Source organism: Trachypithecus francoisi, unplaced genomic scaffold (genome assembly GCF_009764315.1).
Source record: "Trachypithecus francoisi isolate TF-2019V2 unplaced genomic scaffold, Tfra_2.0 Lachesis_group6, whole genome shotgun sequence".
Classification (NCBI taxonomy): Eukaryota; Metazoa; Chordata; class Mammalia; order Primates; family Cercopithecidae; genus Trachypithecus; species Trachypithecus francoisi.
In genome coordinates this window covers 120,671,329-120,693,772 of record NW_022681471.1, presented here as the reverse complement: position 1 = coordinate 120,693,772, position 22,444 = coordinate 120,671,329, and the positions used below count along the sequence as shown (strand labels likewise).

At 38.3% G+C, this 22,444-nt stretch overlaps 1 protein-coding gene across 1 annotated transcript in view; it reads left to right on the top strand.

Annotated features, from left to right (window-relative positions):
• The window catches only part of GLRA2 (glycine receptor alpha 2), a 221,914-nt gene that overhangs the window by 154,916 nt on the left and 44,554 nt on the right, over positions 1–22,444 (top strand). Inside the window, 1 exon segment of the mRNA XM_033201540.1 lies at positions 14,624–14,773. Coding sequence (XP_033057431.1) covers positions 14,624–14,773 — 150 coding nt within the window.

Genomic DNA, 22,444 nt, shown 5'->3' with positions numbered 1-22,444 from the left:
AGCTGAGGTCCACATTTTTTGGCATCTTCTCATGGCTTTCTCCAACACAGGCTTGCTGCTTTCTCTTACTTTAGAAATCATACTTGATTTCCACCAAGGGACTGAGATTGATCTAAACTTTCTGAAGCAGATGTATGCAACCGATATGTTAGAAACTGAGGCACTCAATGAGCCCAACCAAAATATTTTCACACTTATACTTTATCTTTCAAGCATTCTGTACACTTCCATATTGAAAAATAACAATGCTGTCTGATGGCATGGCCTTTTTATTTCTTCAAAGAGCTTACACATATACTTATGTCATTTTATTCAAAAGGCAGTAGGATTTCTTTTTAATCATTACAGACTCCTGTAGGCTAGTATCTATTGCAAATAAATATCTAACTATTAGTGGGTGATTTGTGCTTCTGGTTTTTTTGGGTAAGCAGAAAGGAATGGAGCTGACTTGTATCAAAACACTGCTCAACTATAGGAAGTGGATACAGTAGAGACATAATTTTGGTAATTTTTTACTAACAAAAAGTGAGATCAACAGCCCAGCCAGAAGCTTTTGAACCACATTAATTACAAACCTTTGACTGACCTGTAACTTCTTTTCTTGTTTTCTCCTTCTCACATGGAACCTGGAGCATGGTGGGTGCCTGGAATTTTTCCATTTCAGTTTCACTTTGAATAGTATGAAACAGTAGGTAGCTGATTAGCTTCAAGAGCTTTAGGCTAGAACACATTAGGCTTGAGCGCCCAGAGTCCCATGCCAAGAAGGGAAGGTTTCTGGCAAGTTGGCTCCTATCGAGACATCCTTGATGACCTGCGGCTTCCACTGTGAGCTCACATTAAAGTACAGAGCTGACACTAAACCAGTCCACAAGCCAGAGTCTGGGTGGGAAAGCTTTTTGGCTACCACTGACTCTACCATTCAATTGAAATTCATATTTCACACTATACTCTCATATGTTAAATACTCTATGGCCCTCCACTAAAGGAATCCTGTTCTCATCTCCAGGATGTAGCATCACAGTGGTCAAAGGATTCAGGTGCATTGGTGGGGGAGTTCAGCACCAGGAGGGGCCTCTTTGTACCCTGGAGTTATCACAAGATTCTAGGTATTTTGGGGAAATGATTTCTCCATCACTGCAAGTTGAACCGGGCTTCTAAGACTGCCTCTATTTTGTAGTCCAGAATCACCCATTCCCTACATATCTTACCCACTGGTCATCTCAGGAGTACATCATCCATGATTGTTATGAGATGATGACGCATCTGCACATAGTCACTCAACACAGGTATGCCCACTCACTCTGGTAAGGTTCTGAGTTTGAGAAATGTTCAGGGGTGAAAGGTTTGGCCACTGCTTCCTTCCTGATTTGGCTCCTCATCCCACTATAGGAGGCATAGGCAACTTGGAAATCATAAACCAACAAGCTCAGTACAGGGAGTGGAGACCTGTCAGTTCTTCCATATTCCTCCGCCCATCACTATAAACCTTACCCACCATTCCAAGGCCTTTACAAATAACAGTTATTAAACTTCCCTCTTTTATTTCCTTGCTTGTAAGTATGAATTTTGAACCTAGGATAGGGTGGGGAGTAAACGCACAAATAGTATACAAGTAGTTGAGGCACTAATTGCTGACTGAGGAAACGAATGAAGATTGTGGTTATCTGCCATCTATGAACACTTATCTTCACAGTATGTCCATGGCTGTAGGTGTGACAGCACTACTGCTGTTTCTTGCTTGCCAGTCCCACTGCATGTACCTTCTCACCTCTTTTCCACATCAGATGTTGTCATCTGGTGTAACCACAGTCTGTGAGTAATTCTCCTGACTCATCGCCAGACAGGGAGGTTCCCACAGGGGTCAGTGAGGCAGAAAAGCAAAGAATTTGGAGTCAAGCCAGACTTAATGCAAATCGCAGCTCAACCATTCTTTTGCTGTGTGATCTTGGTAAAGTTAATGAGCGAACCCAGTTTCCTTATCCTTATAATGGAGATAACTCATAGAATGCTGGTGGTGTAAGCTTTTTGTTGATGATAGCAGTGGTGGTGATTTTGTTCTGTTTGCTTTTTGTAACAGTATGGATCAGTCCCCATGATACACAGGAGTGCTCACTGCAATACAGTTCCATTTATGTGAACTTAGATTATGTGAATTTAAAACACAGCAATATAAAAACACTAACAAAGTCTTAGTCCATGCACAAAACATGAAATCCAAGATATTCTACTTTACGTTATTCCTCTGGGGAAAACTGCCTTGAATTATGCAAGTTTTGAATTATGCAATGTCTTCAGGGGCTCGTCCCTTACAAGCCAATGTGTCTGAGAATCTACAATCTGCCAAATGAGTGTTAAGATTCATATAAAGTATCTTATTCAATCCTTCAATGACCCCATGAAGCTGGAATGTGTGGGCCCCTACTTTGATATGAAGAAATCAAGATTCCAAACGGTTAATTTTTCCAAATTCATTGGTCATTCACCTAGGATTCAAATCCAAGTTGGTCTAGCTTCAAAAATGTTCCTTACTTTTCAGTTTCTTCCTTTCTTCCATATCTTCATGGTCTCCCCAGTTTTTCTCCTCTCTTTCTTTCTCTTTCTCTCTCGCTCTTTCTTTCATGTGTGCACGCACACACACACACACACACCACACACACTGACTACACAAACATTTATTAAGTGAAGCATCATCTCATCATCTCCCCAAAGCCCATTGTTGTCTTTCCAATACTGAGATCACCCAATTGGCTCTTTTCTTCATTGAGACTGTTTTTCCACCAGTGGGCAATTTGTTCCGAGTCCCCACTTCCCCCTTATTCCTGCCCTTGATGGATAATAAACATACATCACTTGTTTTATCACTGAAGGTGCAGGCACAGGAAGCAGACTATGGCAGGAATCAGTGTGCTTGTCTATCAGCCAAAAATGTAGTGACATGGCAGACATAAGCACAGGGAAGAAGATGTTGCATTGCCCTACTTCCTCCAGATGCTAACCTCTCCTTCACCTTGACTCTCTCAGATGCCTACATTTGCTGGAGGCTGAGACTTGGGGGTGCCTTTCTGCAGAGTGTCCCTATGGTGCCTCTAACAATGGATATCACCTGGTGTTGCTTGTGTATTCCAGGGCTGGCAGTTTTACTCTTCTTGTACCTCTCCACCCATGAAACTCACATGGATAGTAAGTTTTGGCAAGCTACTTTAAACAATTTTCTGACCACCATAATGGAGAGAAATATATTCATCTTTAGAAATAATATCAACTCACTAGACCTGTGTACCATCCAATGCCCAACAAACTAATTGGTCCTCAAAGATCCATTTATAATTGATCGGTTCCTGCAGATACCAGCCTTAGAGGCATTGCCACCCAATGTCTATTTCTGCAAGCAGCACTTTCATAAGTAATTCTTTACTTAACCACTCGGCTTAGAACCCAACAATAATATTAGATATGGAGAGAAAATGGGGTGAGGGTGGTGACACCAGGATGGGCCAGGTAGTCAGTGCTGTCATCATCCATCTCTGCCAAGGAAATCTGATTTTCCCAGCATTAAACGGCAGGTGTGAGCACTTTAATTAGGCAATAAAAATGGCAACTTGTTGTGGGGAGGGGGGGCGTGGGGAGGGATAGCATTAGGAGATATACCTCAGGTATACAAGTTAATGGGGGCAGCACACCAACATGGCACATGTATACATATGTAACAAACCTGCACGTTGTGCACATGTACCCTAGAACTTAAAGTATAAAAAAAAAAAAAGAAGCCATATAGAACTTTAGACTCCCATGAAAAAAAAAAAAAAGATAATTGACTGCTTAAAGCAAAAAATGAAACTGATGCATTGTTAGGTTTATAATGTATGTAGAAATAAAATGTAAAACATAAATAGCACAAAGTCTAGTAATGAAGAAGTGAAAGTATACTGTTATAAGGTTACTGTAAGTAAGGTTTGGCATTCAATATTAGAGGTGTGGCATCTCTAATTTATCTCTATAAACCCTAAATCAATCACTAAATTAACGAAGAGTTATAGCTAAGAGAATAACAAAAGAGATAAAATGGAGTCATAATATTCAATCCAAATGGTGGTAAATAAAGACAATAAAGGAGAAGAAAGAAAAGATGAGAAAACAGAAAAAAGGCAAGGTGGTAAGTTTAAAGCCGGCTAGAGTAATAATCACACTAAACATAAATGGCCTAAATGCTCCAATTAAGAGGTAGCAATTGTCAGACTGGTTTAAAAATCTAGAGTCAAATATAAAGTCACAAACATGTTAAAACTAAAAGAATTGGGGATATAGTGTGCTAACACTGATTAAAAGAAAATTGAAGTGGCTATATTAAAACTAGACATAGTAAATATTCTTGCTTTTTAGAGCAAACAATACTAACAGTAATAAGCAGGGTCATTTTCTACTGATGAGGGTTAATTCAGTAAGTGGACATAACAATTATAAATATGTATGCACCTAATGACAAACTCCAAAATGTATGAAACAAAAACTGATAAAACCACAAGGAGAGCTAGACAAGTCACAATCCACACAGGCAGAGATTTCAACCTTCTCTCTCAATAACTGATAGAATATATGAACAGAAAATTAGTAAGGATATTAAAGGCTTGACACAGACTATCAACCAATTGACATAATTGAAAATTACAGACCAACACCAACAGAATTACTTTCAAGTTCACACAAAACATTTACAAAATGAGCCCATAATCTCTGGGACATAAATCAACCCTCAATAAAATTAAAAATTGTATTAGTTTGTTCTCATGCTGCTAATAAAGGCATACCCAAGACTGAGTAATTTGTAAAGGAAGAGATTTAATTACTCACAGTTCAGCATGATTAAGGAAGTCTCAGGATATTTATAATCATGGCAGAAGATAAAGGGGAAGCAAAGCACCTTCTTCACAAGATGGCAGGAAGGAGAAGTACTCAGCGAAGAGGGGAAGAACCCCTTATAAAACCATCCGATCTTGTAAGAACTCACTCAATATCATGAGAACAGCATGGAATAAACTGCCTCTATGATTTAAAAAAAAAAGTCAACTTGGCAGTAAAACTATAAACATGAAATTGTACAGCACCATGAATCTTTGGCACTAGGAATAATTTGACTATCTGTATTTTTTTCTCATGATACACTTACTGAATATAGGTAAGAGACCAAACAGAAAAAGCAAAGCCAGAATTCTCATTACCACCTCTGTTAATTACTAGCCATATAAAGTTTAGATATGCATTTAATAAACTCATTTCCCCCCAAAATGGGAATGGAAAGCATGATGGTATACTTTATAGCACTCAATAAAAGATAAGTTGATTGGAGCTACCAAAGCCTTCTATTTTATGTAACAGAAGCACATCTCAGGCTACTGTGGGCAACAGGTATCTCTCATTTCAACAGCTGCATTAATCAAGGTTAATTAAATATTTTCCACATATAAATTATTTTTTTTAATTTTTTTTAGTTATTTATTTTTTTATTTTTTATTTTTTTTTTTTGAGACGGAGTCTCACTCTGTCGCCCAGGCTGGAGTGCAGTGGCCGGATCTCAGCTCACTGCAAGCTCCGCCGCCCAGGTTCACACCATTCTCCTGCCTCAGCCTCCCAAGTAGCTGGGACTACAGGCGCCCACCACCTCGCCCGGCTAGTTTTTTGTATTTTTTAGTAGAGACGGGGTTTCACAGTGTTAGCCAGGATGGTCTCGATCTCCTGACCTCGTGATCCGCCCGTCTCGGCCTCCCAAAGTGCTGGGATTACAGGTCCACATATAATTAGATACAATGAAATTGTACTGTACAGAAGAAAAAACTTCTATTCTGCTTTATCAATAGTTTTCAGGCATAGTTTGAGAATAATTAAACATTTTTATTTGTATAAACGTAAGTGGCACAAGTGCAATTTTGTTACATGGATATATTGTGGAGAATAATTAAACATTGACTCAAGCAGGTGGATATGAGGAATCATTCCACTTAAAGAAAGAATATCTGAATATTTTGAGATTGCCCTATGAATACATTTTGTTTCTTTTCTATTACAAAACAACACTTGATCATAGTCATTTGTGATTTTTCTCCACTGTAGTGAACTGCTCTCTGTACGTGTTCATTAGCAATCCTCCTTGATTAGCTGCTGGAGGAATGGCACAGTTCTCTGGGGTCAGCCTAGGGGCTAAGAATGTGGATATACTTTAGTTGGCACATTATCATATGGAAGTGCCTTGCCCATGAGGAATGGAGAGGGCATCCAAGCTGTAAGGACATTCAAGTAATCCTTGTACAATGGTGACTCATTATTCTGTCCTGGGGATAAACATCATGTACAAAATGTCCCAACCAATAACAGCAACTGGCTTCATGGCACAGGAAACAGTATAGTGTCTGAACACAGACAAAACAAATTGTGGGGCTAAAGGAAATAACTTCATGACTTGATTTTCCACTTTGAAACTGAAATAAGGATGTAATTCATGAAAAAAATTGATTCTATTAAACTTGCCAAAGTTTTCAAAAATGCCAAGACAGTATTAAAAAGAATATTAATGGGAAACACCTCTAAGAAATGTCTATATAATGCCAAACAACTGAGCAACTAACCAAATTCCATGATCTCACTTATCTGTTCAAACAACAGATAAATGCTTATCTAGCACCATGAAACCCTAAACCACTTGACTGGTTCTACTTTCCCACCAGATATATTTGCAAACTACGTAAGTTGTAAAGTCATATAAATGATAAGTATTCTCCTTTCCCTTAATGAAAATAAATCCAGAGTAATTTGGATATCAACAACTGTCATCACCAAAAGACCAAAACTATATTTTTCTTCTTTTTAGTTGTCTTTTTTTTCTGTAGCTTACCTTTCATATAAAGCAATAATTGTGAAAAAAAATTTGAATTTATATAGCACTTGGAAAATGTGACAGTCAACAAAACCTTACGGGGACATTTACTATATGCACAAAAACGTCCTTGGTGACATGCATACAGAAGACATTACTGGATCTATATTCCCCCAGTATCCTATACTTTAGTTGGGTGGATAAAACACATACGCATGAAGCAAAGACTAAACTGGATGATTCTATCTTTAAGTGCATTACAAATGCTAAAGACGGGCAAGACTGCCATGGGCTAGAATAGGCAAAGAAATTATCACCTTGGAGATGGAATTTGGTCTACTCCTTGAAGAAGTATCTGGAAATAAACAGATATAAAATGTGGGAAATGTTCCTATGCTGGGAGAAGGGTTTTTCCACCTTGTAACACTATTAACATTTGGGACTGGGTAATTATTTGTCATAAAGAGCTGTCCTTTGCATTGTTGCGTATTTAACAGCATCCCTGGCCTCAACCCACTAGAAACCAGAGCAACTCTTTACTTCCCGGATGAAAGAACCAAAAACATCTTCTGACACTGCTGAATGTTCTTGGGAGCAACATCACTTCTGGTTGAGAACTACTGGACTAGACATAGTTGCCTAGGATTTTTGTTTGTTTTTGTTTTTGCTTTCTCTCTCTCAGGGTTTTCCAACCTCAGAATTATTAGCATTTTGACTGGATGTCTTTGTTTTGGATGCTGTCCTGTGCATTATAGGATGTTTAGAAGCATCCGTGACCTCAACTACTAGATGCCAATAGCACCGCTCCCTGGTTGTGACTACCAAAAATATCTCCAGACATTGCCAAATGTCCCCTGGAGTGAAAAGTCAACCTCATTTAGGAACTACTGGTGTAGACAAAGTCATCACTGGGAATGGATTGGCTTACTCAGGGCTAAGCAAAGTTGCTTAAACAAAACACCACGCTTGTGTTACGAAAGAGTGCCATAAGATTGATTAACTAGGATAGACACATGCTGTGCGGGGCCTTGAATACCAGAGACTGCAATAGGCAGCCACAGTAATTCCTAAGCAGATGTATTTCAAAATGAAATTGGGGTTATAAACTTAATTTCACAGAAGCAAAAGACTAGGTGCCATGAGGAAGAACTGAATGCAGGTGGACTGGTTAGGAAGTTGTTATAATAACTAGGCATTAGTGTTGATGGATAGGATTAAAGTTATATCTTTGGAATGGAGAGAGTAAAGAATAAACCCAGGGTTGCTTTATAGACAGAAATGTTGAGTCTGTGCAATAGATTGAGTATTAGAGATGAAGACAACGGAGGGGGAAACAGTGGCAAAACCAGGTTGCTAGTGAGAAGGAAGATTTAAATGAGATGAATAAGAAGGAGGTGGCATTTAATATGTTTAATTTTGCAAATACTAACTGTAGCTATTTTAGAATTATCACAGAATGCTAGTGAGAGGTCAGGGCTGAGGGAATAATTTGAGAACTTTGGAAACACAAAACCTTCATATCCTGAATAATTCATCCACTCCTATAGCTTTCTTCTTATTCCTGTAGCTCGATAAAATAAAAATTTCCTTCTCACTCACAATATACTCTACTGTGGGGTGGGTGGCCCTAGGTCTTTTGGGGATCCAATCTTCTTCCATCTTATGGCACTGCCATCTTAAACAGGTGACACCTAAGGTGGCCGCAGAAGGTATAGTCCTAAGGGCCTCATGGAAGATTTTAGAGTCCTAACATGTATAACTTCTGCCCATATTCCATTGAGGATCCAAGAGAAGTGGAAAGTCTAGCTTACTGGTAGAGGAAATGAAATTTAGAAGAAAATAGCCAGTCTCTGTTATAGCACTCAACATACACACACCACCACCACCACTACCCTGACACGCAGAAATAAGAAGAAAGCTATAGGAGTGGATTAATTCATTGAGAATATGAAGATAGAGTGAAAACTGAGGAGGAAAGAGTTCAAGAAATGGAAATACCAAATGGAATAAGATGTCCCAAAGAGAGTAAGGAAGATCAGATGATTCAGAGATGTTGTTGCTTCAGAGATGTCAGAGAGCCTGGAAGAGAACCAACCTATATAGAGGTGAAAGTGCCAAGAAGAGGCGGGGTAAATTTCCATAAGGAGGATAATGTCTACTTTGCTAAGACTCTTGCTTTCAGAGACAAAACAGCATCATGATAATTGTTTAAAAAGGAAGGAAGGGAGGGAGGGAAGGAAGGAAGGAAGGAAGGAAGAGAGGAAGGGAGGAAGGGGGGAAGGAAGGAAGGAAGAGAGAAAGGGAGGAAGGGAGGAAGGAAGGAAGGAAGGGAGGAAGGGAAGGAAGGAAGGAAGAACCTTATACATCTATACTCCACCTCAAAACCATCATTAGCTTATCTTAACAAATTTTTGAAACCCCAAACCTATCAGCTTGACTTTCAATGCCTTCCTTTGCCAGCCCAGCCTACCTGTCCACCCGTCACCATTACCTCCCAGGTGCCCAGCATATCCCGGTCACTGGGTTGCTCATTATTTGCAAGACCACCATACTCTCTCCCACCTTTATGGCTTTGCTTTTACAGCTTCTTCTACCCACCAAAGACCTGGCTCTCCTCAAGCCCTAAAACAAGTGCCACACCACCTAGGAATAAAGCCTTTACTGATTTTTCCATCGACATTAACCTCCCCATATTCCACCAGACTTTTTGTCCTTCCTTTACTTTGTCATGTGGAACCATCTACTTTATATCAGTTATATGTTCATGTGACTGTCTCCCTCAGTAGACCATGGGATTCTTAAGTGGTGAGGCAGGGTCACTAAGATGTACAACCCCAATAAAAACAAGATAACACTAAAGTCTAGGTCAGAGGCTGGAAAATGTTTTCTGTGAAGAGCCATATGGTATTTTTGGCTTTGTGGCCATTTGGTTTCTGTCACAACTACTTAACTGTGCCATTTTAGTTCAAAAGTATCCACAGACAATATGTAAATGAATGAATATGGCTGTCTTCAAATAACAATGGACTGAATTTGATCCATGGACTATAATTTGCTGCCCCATGATCTATGTGAATGATACTTTCTGGAGCACAGCATGAGTGCGGTCCCCTGAAATATAATCTGGGAAGTCCTGGGGAGAATTAATATACTTCTTAGTCATCTTTGTATCTTTTACCCCATCTCCCACCAGCACCTAGTACAGCCTTCCATGTAATTGGCTCTCAATGTATGTTTTTGTTTTTCTGAATTAAATATGCCTGAAAAGATACCAACTGAGTTAATCATAACAGCATTTTGAGAACTTCATTACCTTTTAAAACTATCTTGCAAGTTTGTAGTAAAGTCGTTCAAGAAGGAATCATGTAAGTCCAAGAATCATAAAAAGAATGTGACAAGGAGGCCGGGCGCGGTGGCTCAAGTCTGTAATCCCAGCACTTTGGGAGGCCGAGACGGGCGGATCACGAGGTCAGGAGATCGAGACCATTGTGGCTAACCTGGTGAAACCCCGTCACTATTAAAAAAAAAAAAAATACAAAGAACTAGCCGGGCGAGGTGGCGGGCGCCTGTAGTCCCAGCTACTCGGGAGGCGGAGGCAGGAGAATGACGTAAACCGGGAGGCGGAGCTTGCAGTGAGCTGAGATCCGGCCACTGCACTCCAGCCTGGGCGACAGAGCGAGACTCCCATCTCAAAAAAAAAAAAAAAAAAGAATGTGACAAGGGAAGATGTGAACTCAAAACATCTAAGGGTTAGCAGCTGAAAGAAGAGAATCTGACATCAGAGCTGTGTAAAAGCAACAAAAAGGCATTTCAGTTCTGAGAAACCAGCACCAAGGAACATCATATCATATGTGATAGATGTCTCACAACACCCTCTAAATCCATGGGAATAATGCATTTAATGCCAGCACTTCAATGCTGGAAAGATGTTCATAATTTGGAGGAAACTCAGAGACCAACCAAAATGATTAAAAGACTGGAAGGACTCATTTATGAGCAGCTATAAAAGAAGCCAAATATGAGCTTGGTCTGCTGACTGCTAGAAGAAGATGGAGAAAAGGTGTACAAATTACTGAATGCTGTAAACACTAGGAAGAGGAGGAATGATGGTCAGCTCTATTGGACTTAGCTCTTGGTATGCACATATCTCGGGCATTAACACATTCCTCTCGTTATTGGGTCTTAAAACATTTATAGGCCATCTGAATAATATATAACTGGAAATGCTGTGATTGGTAATGTTCTATTATTACAGGAAAATAAGATTGCTCCAGAAGAGCAAATACAAGACAAACTATTGTTTATTAAGGAAGCAAATGTTCCAGGAATGTTAGGCGAGCTGAGAAAATAAAAACTCACTAATAGTCCACTCTTAGAAGTATCAAATATATACAGTTGTGGGTAACAGTATATCATTCATAACTGTTTAAAGCACAAAGATGCAAAAATAGCTAGATATTTCCTTCCTTCCTTCCTTCTTTTTCATTCATTCATTCAGTCAGTCAGTCAGTCATTCAACCATCAGTCCATCTATCCATCATCGATCCATCCACCATGTATTTATCCACCAATCCATCTATCCATCCCACATAACTACTGCCTTTGCACTATTTGCTAGGTTCTGTGCTGGTGATACAAAGTAATACTGCACAGGGCTTAAACTAAAGACAAAAACAAAAAAAAAAACCTACAGTCTTAAGAGTAGGGTCAGGGAATACTCTAAAATATAATTGGCCGGGCACAGTGGCTCATGCCTGTAATTCCAGCACTTTGGGAGGCCGAGATGGGCAGATCATTTGAGATCAGAAGTTTGAGACCAGCCTGGCCAACATGGTGAAACCCTGTCTCTACTAAAAAATACAAAAGTTAGCTGGGTGTGGTGGCACATGCCTGTAATCCCAGTTACTCAGAAGGCTAAGGCAGGGGAATCATTTGATCCTGGGAGGCAGAGGTTGCAGTGAGCCTAGATCGCACCCCTGCACTACAGCCTGGGCAACAGTGCGAGACACCATCTCAAAATATGTGTGTGTGTGTGTGTGTTGTGTGTGTGTGTGACACACACTCCAGCCTGGGCAACAGTGTGAGACACCATCTCAAAATATACATACATATACATGTGTATATGTATATATAGATATATAAATTTGTGTATATATATACAAATTTGTATATGTATATAAAATTGTAAATTGAGTGAGATGAGGGACATCTTCCATGTGAAAAGTGGGCAAAGAAGGAACAGATAAGTTCAATAGAGAGTGATAAGGGAACAAAGAAACGTGGCCCCTAACTCAGATGAGAGAAAGGAGAAAGGTTGGGGACGCTTCCCAGGGGAACTGATATCTCAGCGAAGTCCTAAAGAATTCTGAGGCGACTATTCATCAGAAGGAGTGGGAATAACCATCCCAGGTAGGAAGAATATCATGTTTCAAGGACTGGAGATAACAAAGTGCTAGATCATTTTGTCACAGTACATGTGGATCTGCCACAAGTACTTCGGATTGTTTTAGACAAATAGTGTAAGGCAGGTGGTAATCTTAAAAATAATAATTAGAATATATTATGATTGTGAGTGAGTTTTATGTTCCTTATTAATTTTTGTTCCTTCCAAAATTTATCCATTCACAAAATCACACCCTTCTCTGGCCAAATAATTGCAAACATTTATAAGGACTTATTCTGTGTTGGAAACTATTCTAAAATCTTTATGTATATTAAGTGATTTTATCCACTTTATGAGGTAGGTACTACTATTGTTCCTATTTTAAAGATGAGGAATAGAGGCAGAGAGAGGTTATATAACATAACTGAGTTATACAGATAGTAGCAGAGCAGCATTTCTTAATTGGGGCATCTTACTCCAGAATCTCTGCTTTTATGTCCACTGTGCTCCTGCAAACCTTCTAATTCAAGAGCCTATTTTCTTATCTTTACTTCTGTAACTCACCTAAAAGTTGATCCAACAAATAATCAGAGACACAGTCAAATATTTTGGGAGAAGAATGTTTATAACAGCAAAATTTATAGTCATAAAATATAAGATAGAAAATAACCTGTATGTCTTACAATGTGAATGTTTAATCACGGTATAGACCATTAGGTAAGCATTAGAAATTATGATCTAGAAGAAAAATAAATAACATGGGAAATGCTCAGTATAAAGGTCAAAGGGAAATGCAAAGATAAAAACCTATGATCCTAGCAATGTGTTTGTGTGTGTTCGGAAAGGAAATCCACTAGTCAGACTGAGTTCCAATTCCAGTCTTGACTCTGTCATTTATTACTTTTGTGACCTTGGGTAATAATTTCATCCCTCTTTACCCCAGTTTTCTCATCAGAAAATTGGGGTGAGTTGTTGTAAGGGTTAAAAAATTCACACACGTAAAATGCTTAAAATACTGGCTGGCAAGCACTTGACAGATACCAAAATACAGGAAACTATTTAAAAATTAGAACTGGATTGTACACATTCAGATGGTAGTTTAGTAAGTACTCTTTGTAGTCCAGGATCCAATACTTTATAACTTCATCCAATTATTTTTCCCTTTTAGAGTTGAAAAAATAATTTTAAGTTGAGAGAATGAGGGGCATTTTCCATTGCAAGTAGAAAGTATTTGCTTTCAGTATCTACTTTGTCAAATTATAAGACTTACTAAACACTTAAGCAACACTGAAGGGTTATCAAAGTTTTCTTTTTAACCAGATACCTTTTCAAGGCTAGATTCCTGATATTTTACTTGGGTTGAATACTTTTAAATTGTGAGGATTTAAAACAATTTAGAACTGTGTTTTCATGTCAGTTAGGATCAGTAAATTGAAGAAAATTACAAATTGGCTTCTGAAGAGCCTAAGGCCATACATAGTTTATATCTCATCCATGTTTTGAAATTATCTTAATTATATTGGTTTTTAAACGTTAATTTAAACACTAGAAGTGAGCAGTTTTAATAATAGCACCCATCTATTTTGCCTCAAAGTTTTGTTTTTCTTTTTTTAATTACGAGAATAATTATTTTTTTTTTTTTTTTTGAGGCGGAGTCTCGCTCTGCCGCCCAGGCTGGAGTACAGTGGCCGGATCTCAGCTCACTGCAAGCTCCGCCTCCCGGGTTCACGCCATTCTCCTGCCTCAGCCTCCTGAGTAGCTGGGACTACAGGCGCCCGCAACTGCGCCCGGCTAATTTTTTTTTTGTATTTTTAGTAGAGACGGGGTTTCACCATGGTCTCGATCTCCTGACCTTGTGATCCGCCCGCCTCGGCCTCCCAAAGTGCTGGGATTACAGGCGTGAGCCACCGCGCCCGGCGAGAATAATTATTTTTAATTGACAAGTAAAAATTGTATATATTTATGGTGTACATGTTTCAATATATGTACACATCATGGAGTGTCTAAATTGAGCTAATTAACATACGCATTATTTCACATATTTATTTGTAGTGAGAACACTTAAAATCTACTGTCATTAAGGAAATTCTTGAAGTCATCTTTGGACCCGGTCTCAGGAATAAAGCTACTGGTTTGGGGGCATGTGACTTTCAGTGCTCTGCCCAGAATCTTCAAAGTAGAATCAATGGCTTAAGCACTTTCTTAAGAAAACGCTGGAAAATCCTTGACCAAGGAAATTAGGTTATTTTGCTGCTCACACTATTAAGAATCTGGTTTCCTGGCAAGCTTTCATAGTCTCTCTCTCTCTCTCTCTCTCTCTCTCTCTCTCTCTCTCTCTCTCTCTCTGTGTGTGTGTGTCTCTCTCTCTCTCTCAGGTCTCCTATGTAAAAGCGATTGACATCTGGATGGCGGTGTGCCTTCTGTTTGTGTTTGCTGCCTTACTGGAATACGCAGCGGTGAACTTTGTCTCCAGGCAACACAAGGAGTTCCTGCGCCTCCGAAGAAGACAGAAGAGGCAGAACAAGGTATGATTGCCATACCTTCAATTCAGACAATGTAGAGCTTGAGTTGGTTAGCCAGGCCATGTAATTCAGAAAACAGAAGAGCACACAATAAGCAAGAAGCCAAGGTTAATTTTTGTTCTGATTTATCCTACTACACTGACTTAGTGTTCAGCTTAGGCCTTTAAAATTGGGGAGGACTGTCAGATTCAGCAAATAAAAATACATGTCATGGAGTTAAACTGGAATTTCAGATAACAACAAACAATTTTTAGTATAAGCACATACCAAATATTGCATGGGACATACTTATACTAAAAATTGTTTATCTGAAATTCGGATGTAACTGGGCTCCCTGTATTTATCTAGCAACTCTAATTGGGGATATATACTCAATTTGACCAAGTTACTTTAAAATCCTGGTTCTTCTAAATATTGACTCTATGTGTGTGTGTGTGTGTGTGCGCGTGTACATCACTGATCTGATTGAGTGTTTTTCATCAATTGCTCTGGCTTTATGTAAATTATGCCGTACCCATGTACATTGCAACATGATAAATCTAGTGAGACTGATCTCATGATCTCAACTTAAACTTTAGTGCAGAATCCTAAGCTTTACACTGTCCAGAGACTTGAGGTTTGAAATGCATAGCTCAAGATCTCCAGTCCTGTGGTTCCCAAACTTGCCTGCACATTAGAATCGCCTGGGGATATTTTAAAAATCCCAAGCCTTAGACACAACCTTACACCAATTAAATCTCAATGTTAGGAGGGGCACCAGCCTCGGTATTTCTGCAGCTCCCCAGGCAATTCTGGTGTGCAGAAGTGCTTGGAAAACACTGTTCTGCTTTATAATCCAATCTTGTAGAGGCTATCAAAAGGCTTGCACCTGTTTTCCATTTCAAACTCTGGGAGAGAAACATACCCTTTGATATGGAGAACGTTACCTCCTGTAACAATACTGCTTGAGAACTAAAGTTAACATTTTATGTACAGTAGAGAGAGAGATTTTTCAAAATCTGTTCCAAAAAAATTTGATAAATTAATCCTGCTGGTGAAGTAATAGTTATATGCTACTCCGTTGGAATGAAAGCAAAAATATTCCACAGTCACTATTAATGCTGCAAATACGTAGATGTAAAGCTGAATATCTGTTGTGAGACATTGCTTATATTGAGGAGTTTATGTGGGTATGAGCGAACTGAGTTCTGACTGCATCCACTAAAAGGTTTCCTGCACATACTCTGTGCTGAAAGAGATAAATCTGTCCTGTTCGCTGCCCTGTCTCACTCTTCGCTACCTCTCAGGAACATTTTGTCCTGCCATAGATAAGGAAAACAAGTAAACAAGCACAAATATCCTCTTTGCTGTACATTACCTTTTAATGTTGTGCCTTTCTCAATTTTCTCCTCACTGCCTCCTTGTTGGTGCTATCATTTCTTTAATCACAGTCACAGAAGTCCAGCACACAGCAGCAAAAGTTCAGGATCACTTGTGCCACCCAGAAAATATTCTTACATTATGATGGTATTTCAACACAAAACAGTGTAGAACTCATGCTGCAACCGCCTCAGTGGATGGTTTAAGTCCTTCAACAACTTCTTTTACATATGGTAATACTGCTCAGGTTTCCCAAACTTACCTTATCGTAATAAGACTCACCTAGGACCCCTCTGAAACATATAAATTCTCAGTAAAATTCCTTTCAGATGTTGATTTATAAAGTTGGGTGGAATACAAGAATCTGTACTCTTAATAAGCACTCTAGGTGATTCTTATGATGGGATAAATTTAAGAAACACTATCCTGGCTTACTGACTGCATGCTCTCCTAGACCAGAGATGGAAAATGGGTTTCATTTTGCTTCACAATTCTAAATAATTGTTAGGGAATTTTTTAATTACTGTGTGAAGGATTCTTAGACTGTACCTGGGCTCTGTGGAATGAGATCTGTCATCAATTAGCAATGTCTGGCATTACATAATAACAGATATTAAAGACTAATTTTTAAAAAAGTATAACTAGCAAACAAGTGGGGGTGGATATGGAATAATAAAAAGACAAAATCAATCTAAAAGAAAGAGGGAATGCAGAACAAGACAGATAAAGAGAAGCAAATAGAGAAGTGGTAGATTAACCCAAATATATTGTAAATACAGTAAAGGAAAATAGAATAAATACCTCTATTAAAAGACAAACATTTTCAGATTAAATTAAAAAATAAAACTCAACTCTAGTCTGCCTCCAATAGGCACACCTATAATATAAAGACACAAAAAGCTTCAAAGTAACTGTGGATAAAGATATATCATGCTAATGCTAACCAAATAAAGCCAGTTTAGCTCCATTAATATTAGATAAAGTAGACTTTAAGACCAAAATTATTACTAGAAATAGAGATATTTCATAATTGAAAGGATCACTTCAATAGGGGGATGTGATTACTATAGATATGTATACAATGAATAACATGGCCTCAGAATATACCAAGTTTAAATTGACAAATATAAAGAAGAAATAGACAAACTCACACTCATAGTGAGGAATTTTAACATACCTCTCAGCAACTGATAGAAAAAAAGCAGACAAAAAGATCAGTAAGGATATAAAATATTTAACAACATAATTAACAAACTACACCCTCAAATGTAGTAAACACATACTTTTCAAGTCAGAAGAAACATTTTGGTACATTTACCATGAGTTGGACCATAACGCACTTCATAACAAATATCAAACCACTGAAATCATATTATCTGATTAAATAGAATTAGGCTAAAAATCAATGATACAAAGATAACTAGAACATCTCTATAAATTGAGAAATAGCCAAATACTTCTGAAATAATTCAGGAGTCAAAAAGAATTCACATTGGAAGTTAGAAAATATTTTGAATTGAAAGATAATTGTACATATCAAAATATATGAACTGAGCTAAAGCCATGCTTAGTGAAAAATGTATACTTCAAATGCATATTTTATAAAGATAGAAAGCTGAAAATTGATTATCTAAGAATCTATTTCATGGAGATAGAATGAAAAATAAGAAATTCTTATAAGAAATTAAATCCAAAAAGTGTAGGAGTGAAAAAAACACAAAGAGCAAAAATAGAAGAATGGTCCATTGAGTTTACTCATTATCTTGTCATGAATATTTTCAACTCAGCATTTGGGAAGAAACCAGATTGCAGTAGTTTAAGGTAGGTGAGGATATGGAAAAAGCAAGTATAGATTACTTGAGAATTTAGCTCTCAAAGGGAGAGAGACGGGGTAAAACAAATTTCTGCATAATCTCACTTCCTGTCATGATTAGACTACTCACAGGTTAATATATGTATTTATTCAAATTATTCATTCAACAAATGTTTATTGAGCACCTACTATGCTTAAACATGGAAAGCTGTGAATATAGTAGAGAATGAGAGGGACAAAAAAGTAGAAAATGAGGTTGAAGAATAGGTAATTTCAAGATTTATTTGCAGGCCAGTATAAAGGACTTTATTTTATCCTAAGTGATTGGAATCCACTAGTTAGTTTCAATATAGCAAATAGGCTATTGAGTGGATAGTTGTGGTGTCAAGAGTAGCAGCAGATAAGTTAGGAGGCTATTGTAGAACTATAGGTGGAGATGTTGATGGCTTAGATTATGGTGTTGGTCATAAGAATGAAGGAAAGTGGTTAGGTTCAGGAATCTTTCATTTGTTCCACAAAAATTTATTTATTTCTTACTATGTGCCAGGCACTGTGTAAATCCTCAGAATACATTGCTTCACAGGACAGAAAAAAAATGCAACCTTTTGATGAAACTTACATTCTAGTGGTTATGCTTTGGAGGTAAAACCAATAGGTCATGCTGATGCATTTTATGTGAAGAGGTGAGAAAATGAATTGAATATGATTCACAGATTTTTAGCTTAAGCAACTGGGTAGGTAGTGTTACCATTTATTAAGATGGGGACTATTGTGACAAGTGCAGATTTGGAGTGGAACTCGAGTCATATTTTTATGCTCTTAAATTCAGATGCCCATGAGACATCTCAGTAGAGTTAGCGAGTAATTAGATAGAAATATATGCTCAAGAAAGGGATAACATCTGGAAATGTATATTTGGCAGTGACCAGCAAACAGATACTGTTTTAAATCCACAAAACTAAGTGAGATTACACATCGAGATAATAGAAACAAAAAAAGTTCTGAGAATGGAGCATTCCATCATTTAGAAAGCCTGTCTAGAGTGGATTGGGCAGAAAAAGGAACAAAGGAAATGGTGGCAAACCTTAGATATCACTTGCAATTGCCTTTACTGTGCAGGGGAACATAGAAGATGGTATGGAATAAAATGTGTGCTCATGGGGGGATATTTTTTTCCAAAATGTAAGATAAAAGAATGCGTTTGACAAAGGAAAGTCTCATGAAAAGGGAGGTATTCTCACTGCAGTGAAAGGAGGGCATAATTTCAAGGACAAATGTCTTGAGAAGGTGAGAAAAAATTCAAAGCAAAGGGTCAGGGTTGGCATTACATGGAGACAATTATTTCATCAATTGTAGTAATGACTTAAATTATTGCCAGTTCATAGATGAAGATACTAAAGCACAAATAGGTTAAATAGCTTGCTCATTCTCATGAGCCAAGAAGTGGCGTAGTGGGTCTGAAGTGAGATACTGTGTTCCCAGAGTCTGTGTGCTTCACCATTGTACAAACAAAATGGGAGAATGACTATGGTTGCTAGTCAATTGATATGTCCAATGATGGCAGGATGTAGCAGCTCCTAACTAATAGCTCCTATTATGTGCATGAATTCTGAGGCTAGCTATCAGCTAAGAGTATGGTGGAAAGAAGAAATATAGGTTTGAGGAAGAAGGATCAAGTATTAAATAGTAGTTTGGGAGGGTAAAAAAGCCATTGCTCCAAGAAGAGTGATGGGGCAGAGTGCTGAGGCAGAGGCAGTGGGAGTGCCCATATGAGAACTGTGGTTATGACTTTAAAGTGTGAACAATCAGGAGGTATGTGTTTTCCCCCAGCAAGCTTCCAGGATCAGATTCAGGTACTGAGATAACAGGTACTTGGTTTAACTACAATTGAAGTTTTGCCAAGTGAGCAGGAAAGTGAGTGGAAGACAAAGAGAAGATGATAGAGGAGTTGAAAGAAGAGAATGTAGAAGGGAAGAAGGAAGGAAGAAAGAAACAAAGGAGAAGGAAGGGAGGGAAAGTGGGAGGAGGGAGAGTGGGGCGGGGGACGGAAGTGAAGTTAAGGGAGGTTGCATGGCAGTAGTTGCAGTGATGAACCAGAAATTCTGAGGTGGATAGAGAGGGGAGAACATAGAAGAGACACTGTATTCAAGAGAGAGAAAGAGAGAGATTCAAAATTAAGACTTCACAGGAAGTAAAGACAAAGATAAGGCTATGATCATAAATAAGCATATGTAACTAAGGTTGGGTTGAGAAAAAAGTATTGACAGCAAGGCAGTCCAGGAATGGAAGGCCGAGGATGGGGTCTATTATCCATATGAATATTGAAGACCCCCCAGAAAAGATGACATTAGTATGAGTGTTGGGTTGACAGGGAAATGGATGCTAAAGTCATCAACTAATAAAGGAGTGCAACCAATAAAGGATAACAGCACAGATAGATAACGGCAGTGATAAGGAAAATCAGTAGTGAAGTCTAATCACCTGAACTTCAGAGACGCCAAAGGAGCTGGTTTGAGGAAGGAGAAAAAGATATGGTTTGGGTATTTCAGTGGGGAGCAAAAGGGATACCTTAGATTAAAAGATGTCTTAGAGATGCCAGTTGGCAGTTACAATCTCTGCTATGTTTATTGAGAAATGCAAGTTTGCATGTTTGACATGGAGATGTTCTTAAGTTTGTGTATCTCAAAATGGCTATTCAGAACACGATGTTTTATTACCAAAGTTAAGTCTTGGGGGGAGTTGAAGAGTAAATCAAATCACGCTTGACCTTTACAGTCAAGGTTCCTAATTATCACTGATGATTGAATTTTGAAAAAATAGGCAAGAGATATTTCCAATTATTTGTCCCTTAGGAAAGGCAGCATTTTTCAGTTTTTTAAAAAAATCTGAACCATGGTTAGGAAAAAAAATAACAAGAACTAACATTTATTGAGGGTTTACTATATGCCAGGTACTCTTCTACATTCTTTACATATAGTAATTCATTTAATCACCACTACAACTGTGTGAGTAATGCAATCATACAGCCCAGTTTGCCTGGAAAAGTCTTGATTTAGGCCTATCTTTCCAATACCTTGTGTGATTTAGAATTTGCCCTGGATTACTCATTTTAAACAAAATGTTTTCCATTAATAGTTGCATTAAAATAAATGGAAACGGGTTGGTTGAACTCCACTTTATAGACCTGGATTCTGTCATAGTGTGATCCTCTGGTATGGGGATATGCATGTGCAGTGAACAAGTTCTCACTTTAACACATGGTGAAATCTAAAAAATAATACTAATAATAATCACTACTATCCAGGCATCTTTTCTTGATGTGTCCCAGATGCAGTGGCATAACTAACACTCCCTTTCCAGGATAGCTGGCGGGGAGCTTGCTTATAAAATGAAGTGCAACTGGACACCAGAGGCTGGGGACAGGTCTCTATCAGTGATGGGTCACTGCTGCCCCTACTGGTCACTTGGGATACCAGCTTTGTTCTACGGCATGGCATGCAAAATCCATGAAGCCACCAGGCTACCACTTTGTAGGTTCAGTGGAAAAGATGGAAAATCACAGGTTCCATAAACATAAAACAAAAAGGAAAGAAAGACTGAGCAGTCTTGCTGTTGAGCATCTGAATGCTCATAATTGAGTGATTTTGTCATTTTTTGTATGATATAAAACCATTTTAACTACGTTTTATTGTTTGATAAAACTTTTTTTACTTTGCAATCGTCAACATTACAGAGTTGTAATGTCTGTCAGTGCCACTTGCCACTATCAAAATTGTCCTTGTTTGAATTAAATTAAGTGAATTACCTAATAACAATTAAGATACTGTTCTTATCTCAATTTACAGATGAGGAAACTAATGCAAAAAGAAAATAGGGTGAGGCAAGGAGAAGCAAATAGGGTGAGGCAAGTGAGTCACACAAGTACAGGGTCAGATCCTGTTTTATTTTTTATTTAATGTTTTGTTCACCATGGATTTTTCATATTAATAATGATATTTTAAAACATTCCATTAAATATCATTTGAGTACTGGAGTTTTGGGTACCCCCTCAAATTTTGCCCCTGAGGCCTCACTTGTTTTCTCCTAGTTTGGGGCCCACCTAGTCATGAACTACTAAATTAATTTTCACAGAAATGCATTGTGGCCTGAGTTTTTTTTTTTTTTTTAATCATTTAAAAATGTTCAATATTTTGGCCAGGAGCGGTGGCTCACACTTGTAATCCCAGCACTTTGGGAGGCCGAGGTGAGTGGATCACCTGAGGTCAAGAGTTCGAGACCAGCTTGGCCAACATGTGAAACTCAGTCTCTACTAAAAATACAAAAATCAGCCAGGCATAGTGGCATGCACCTGTGGTCCCAGGAACTCATGAGGCTGAGGCAGGAGAATTGCTTGAACCCGGGAGGTGGAGATTGCAGTGAGCCGAGATCACACCAGTGTACTCCAGCCTGGGCGACAGAGTGAGACTCCATCTCAAAAAAAAAAAAAAAAAAAAGTAAATATT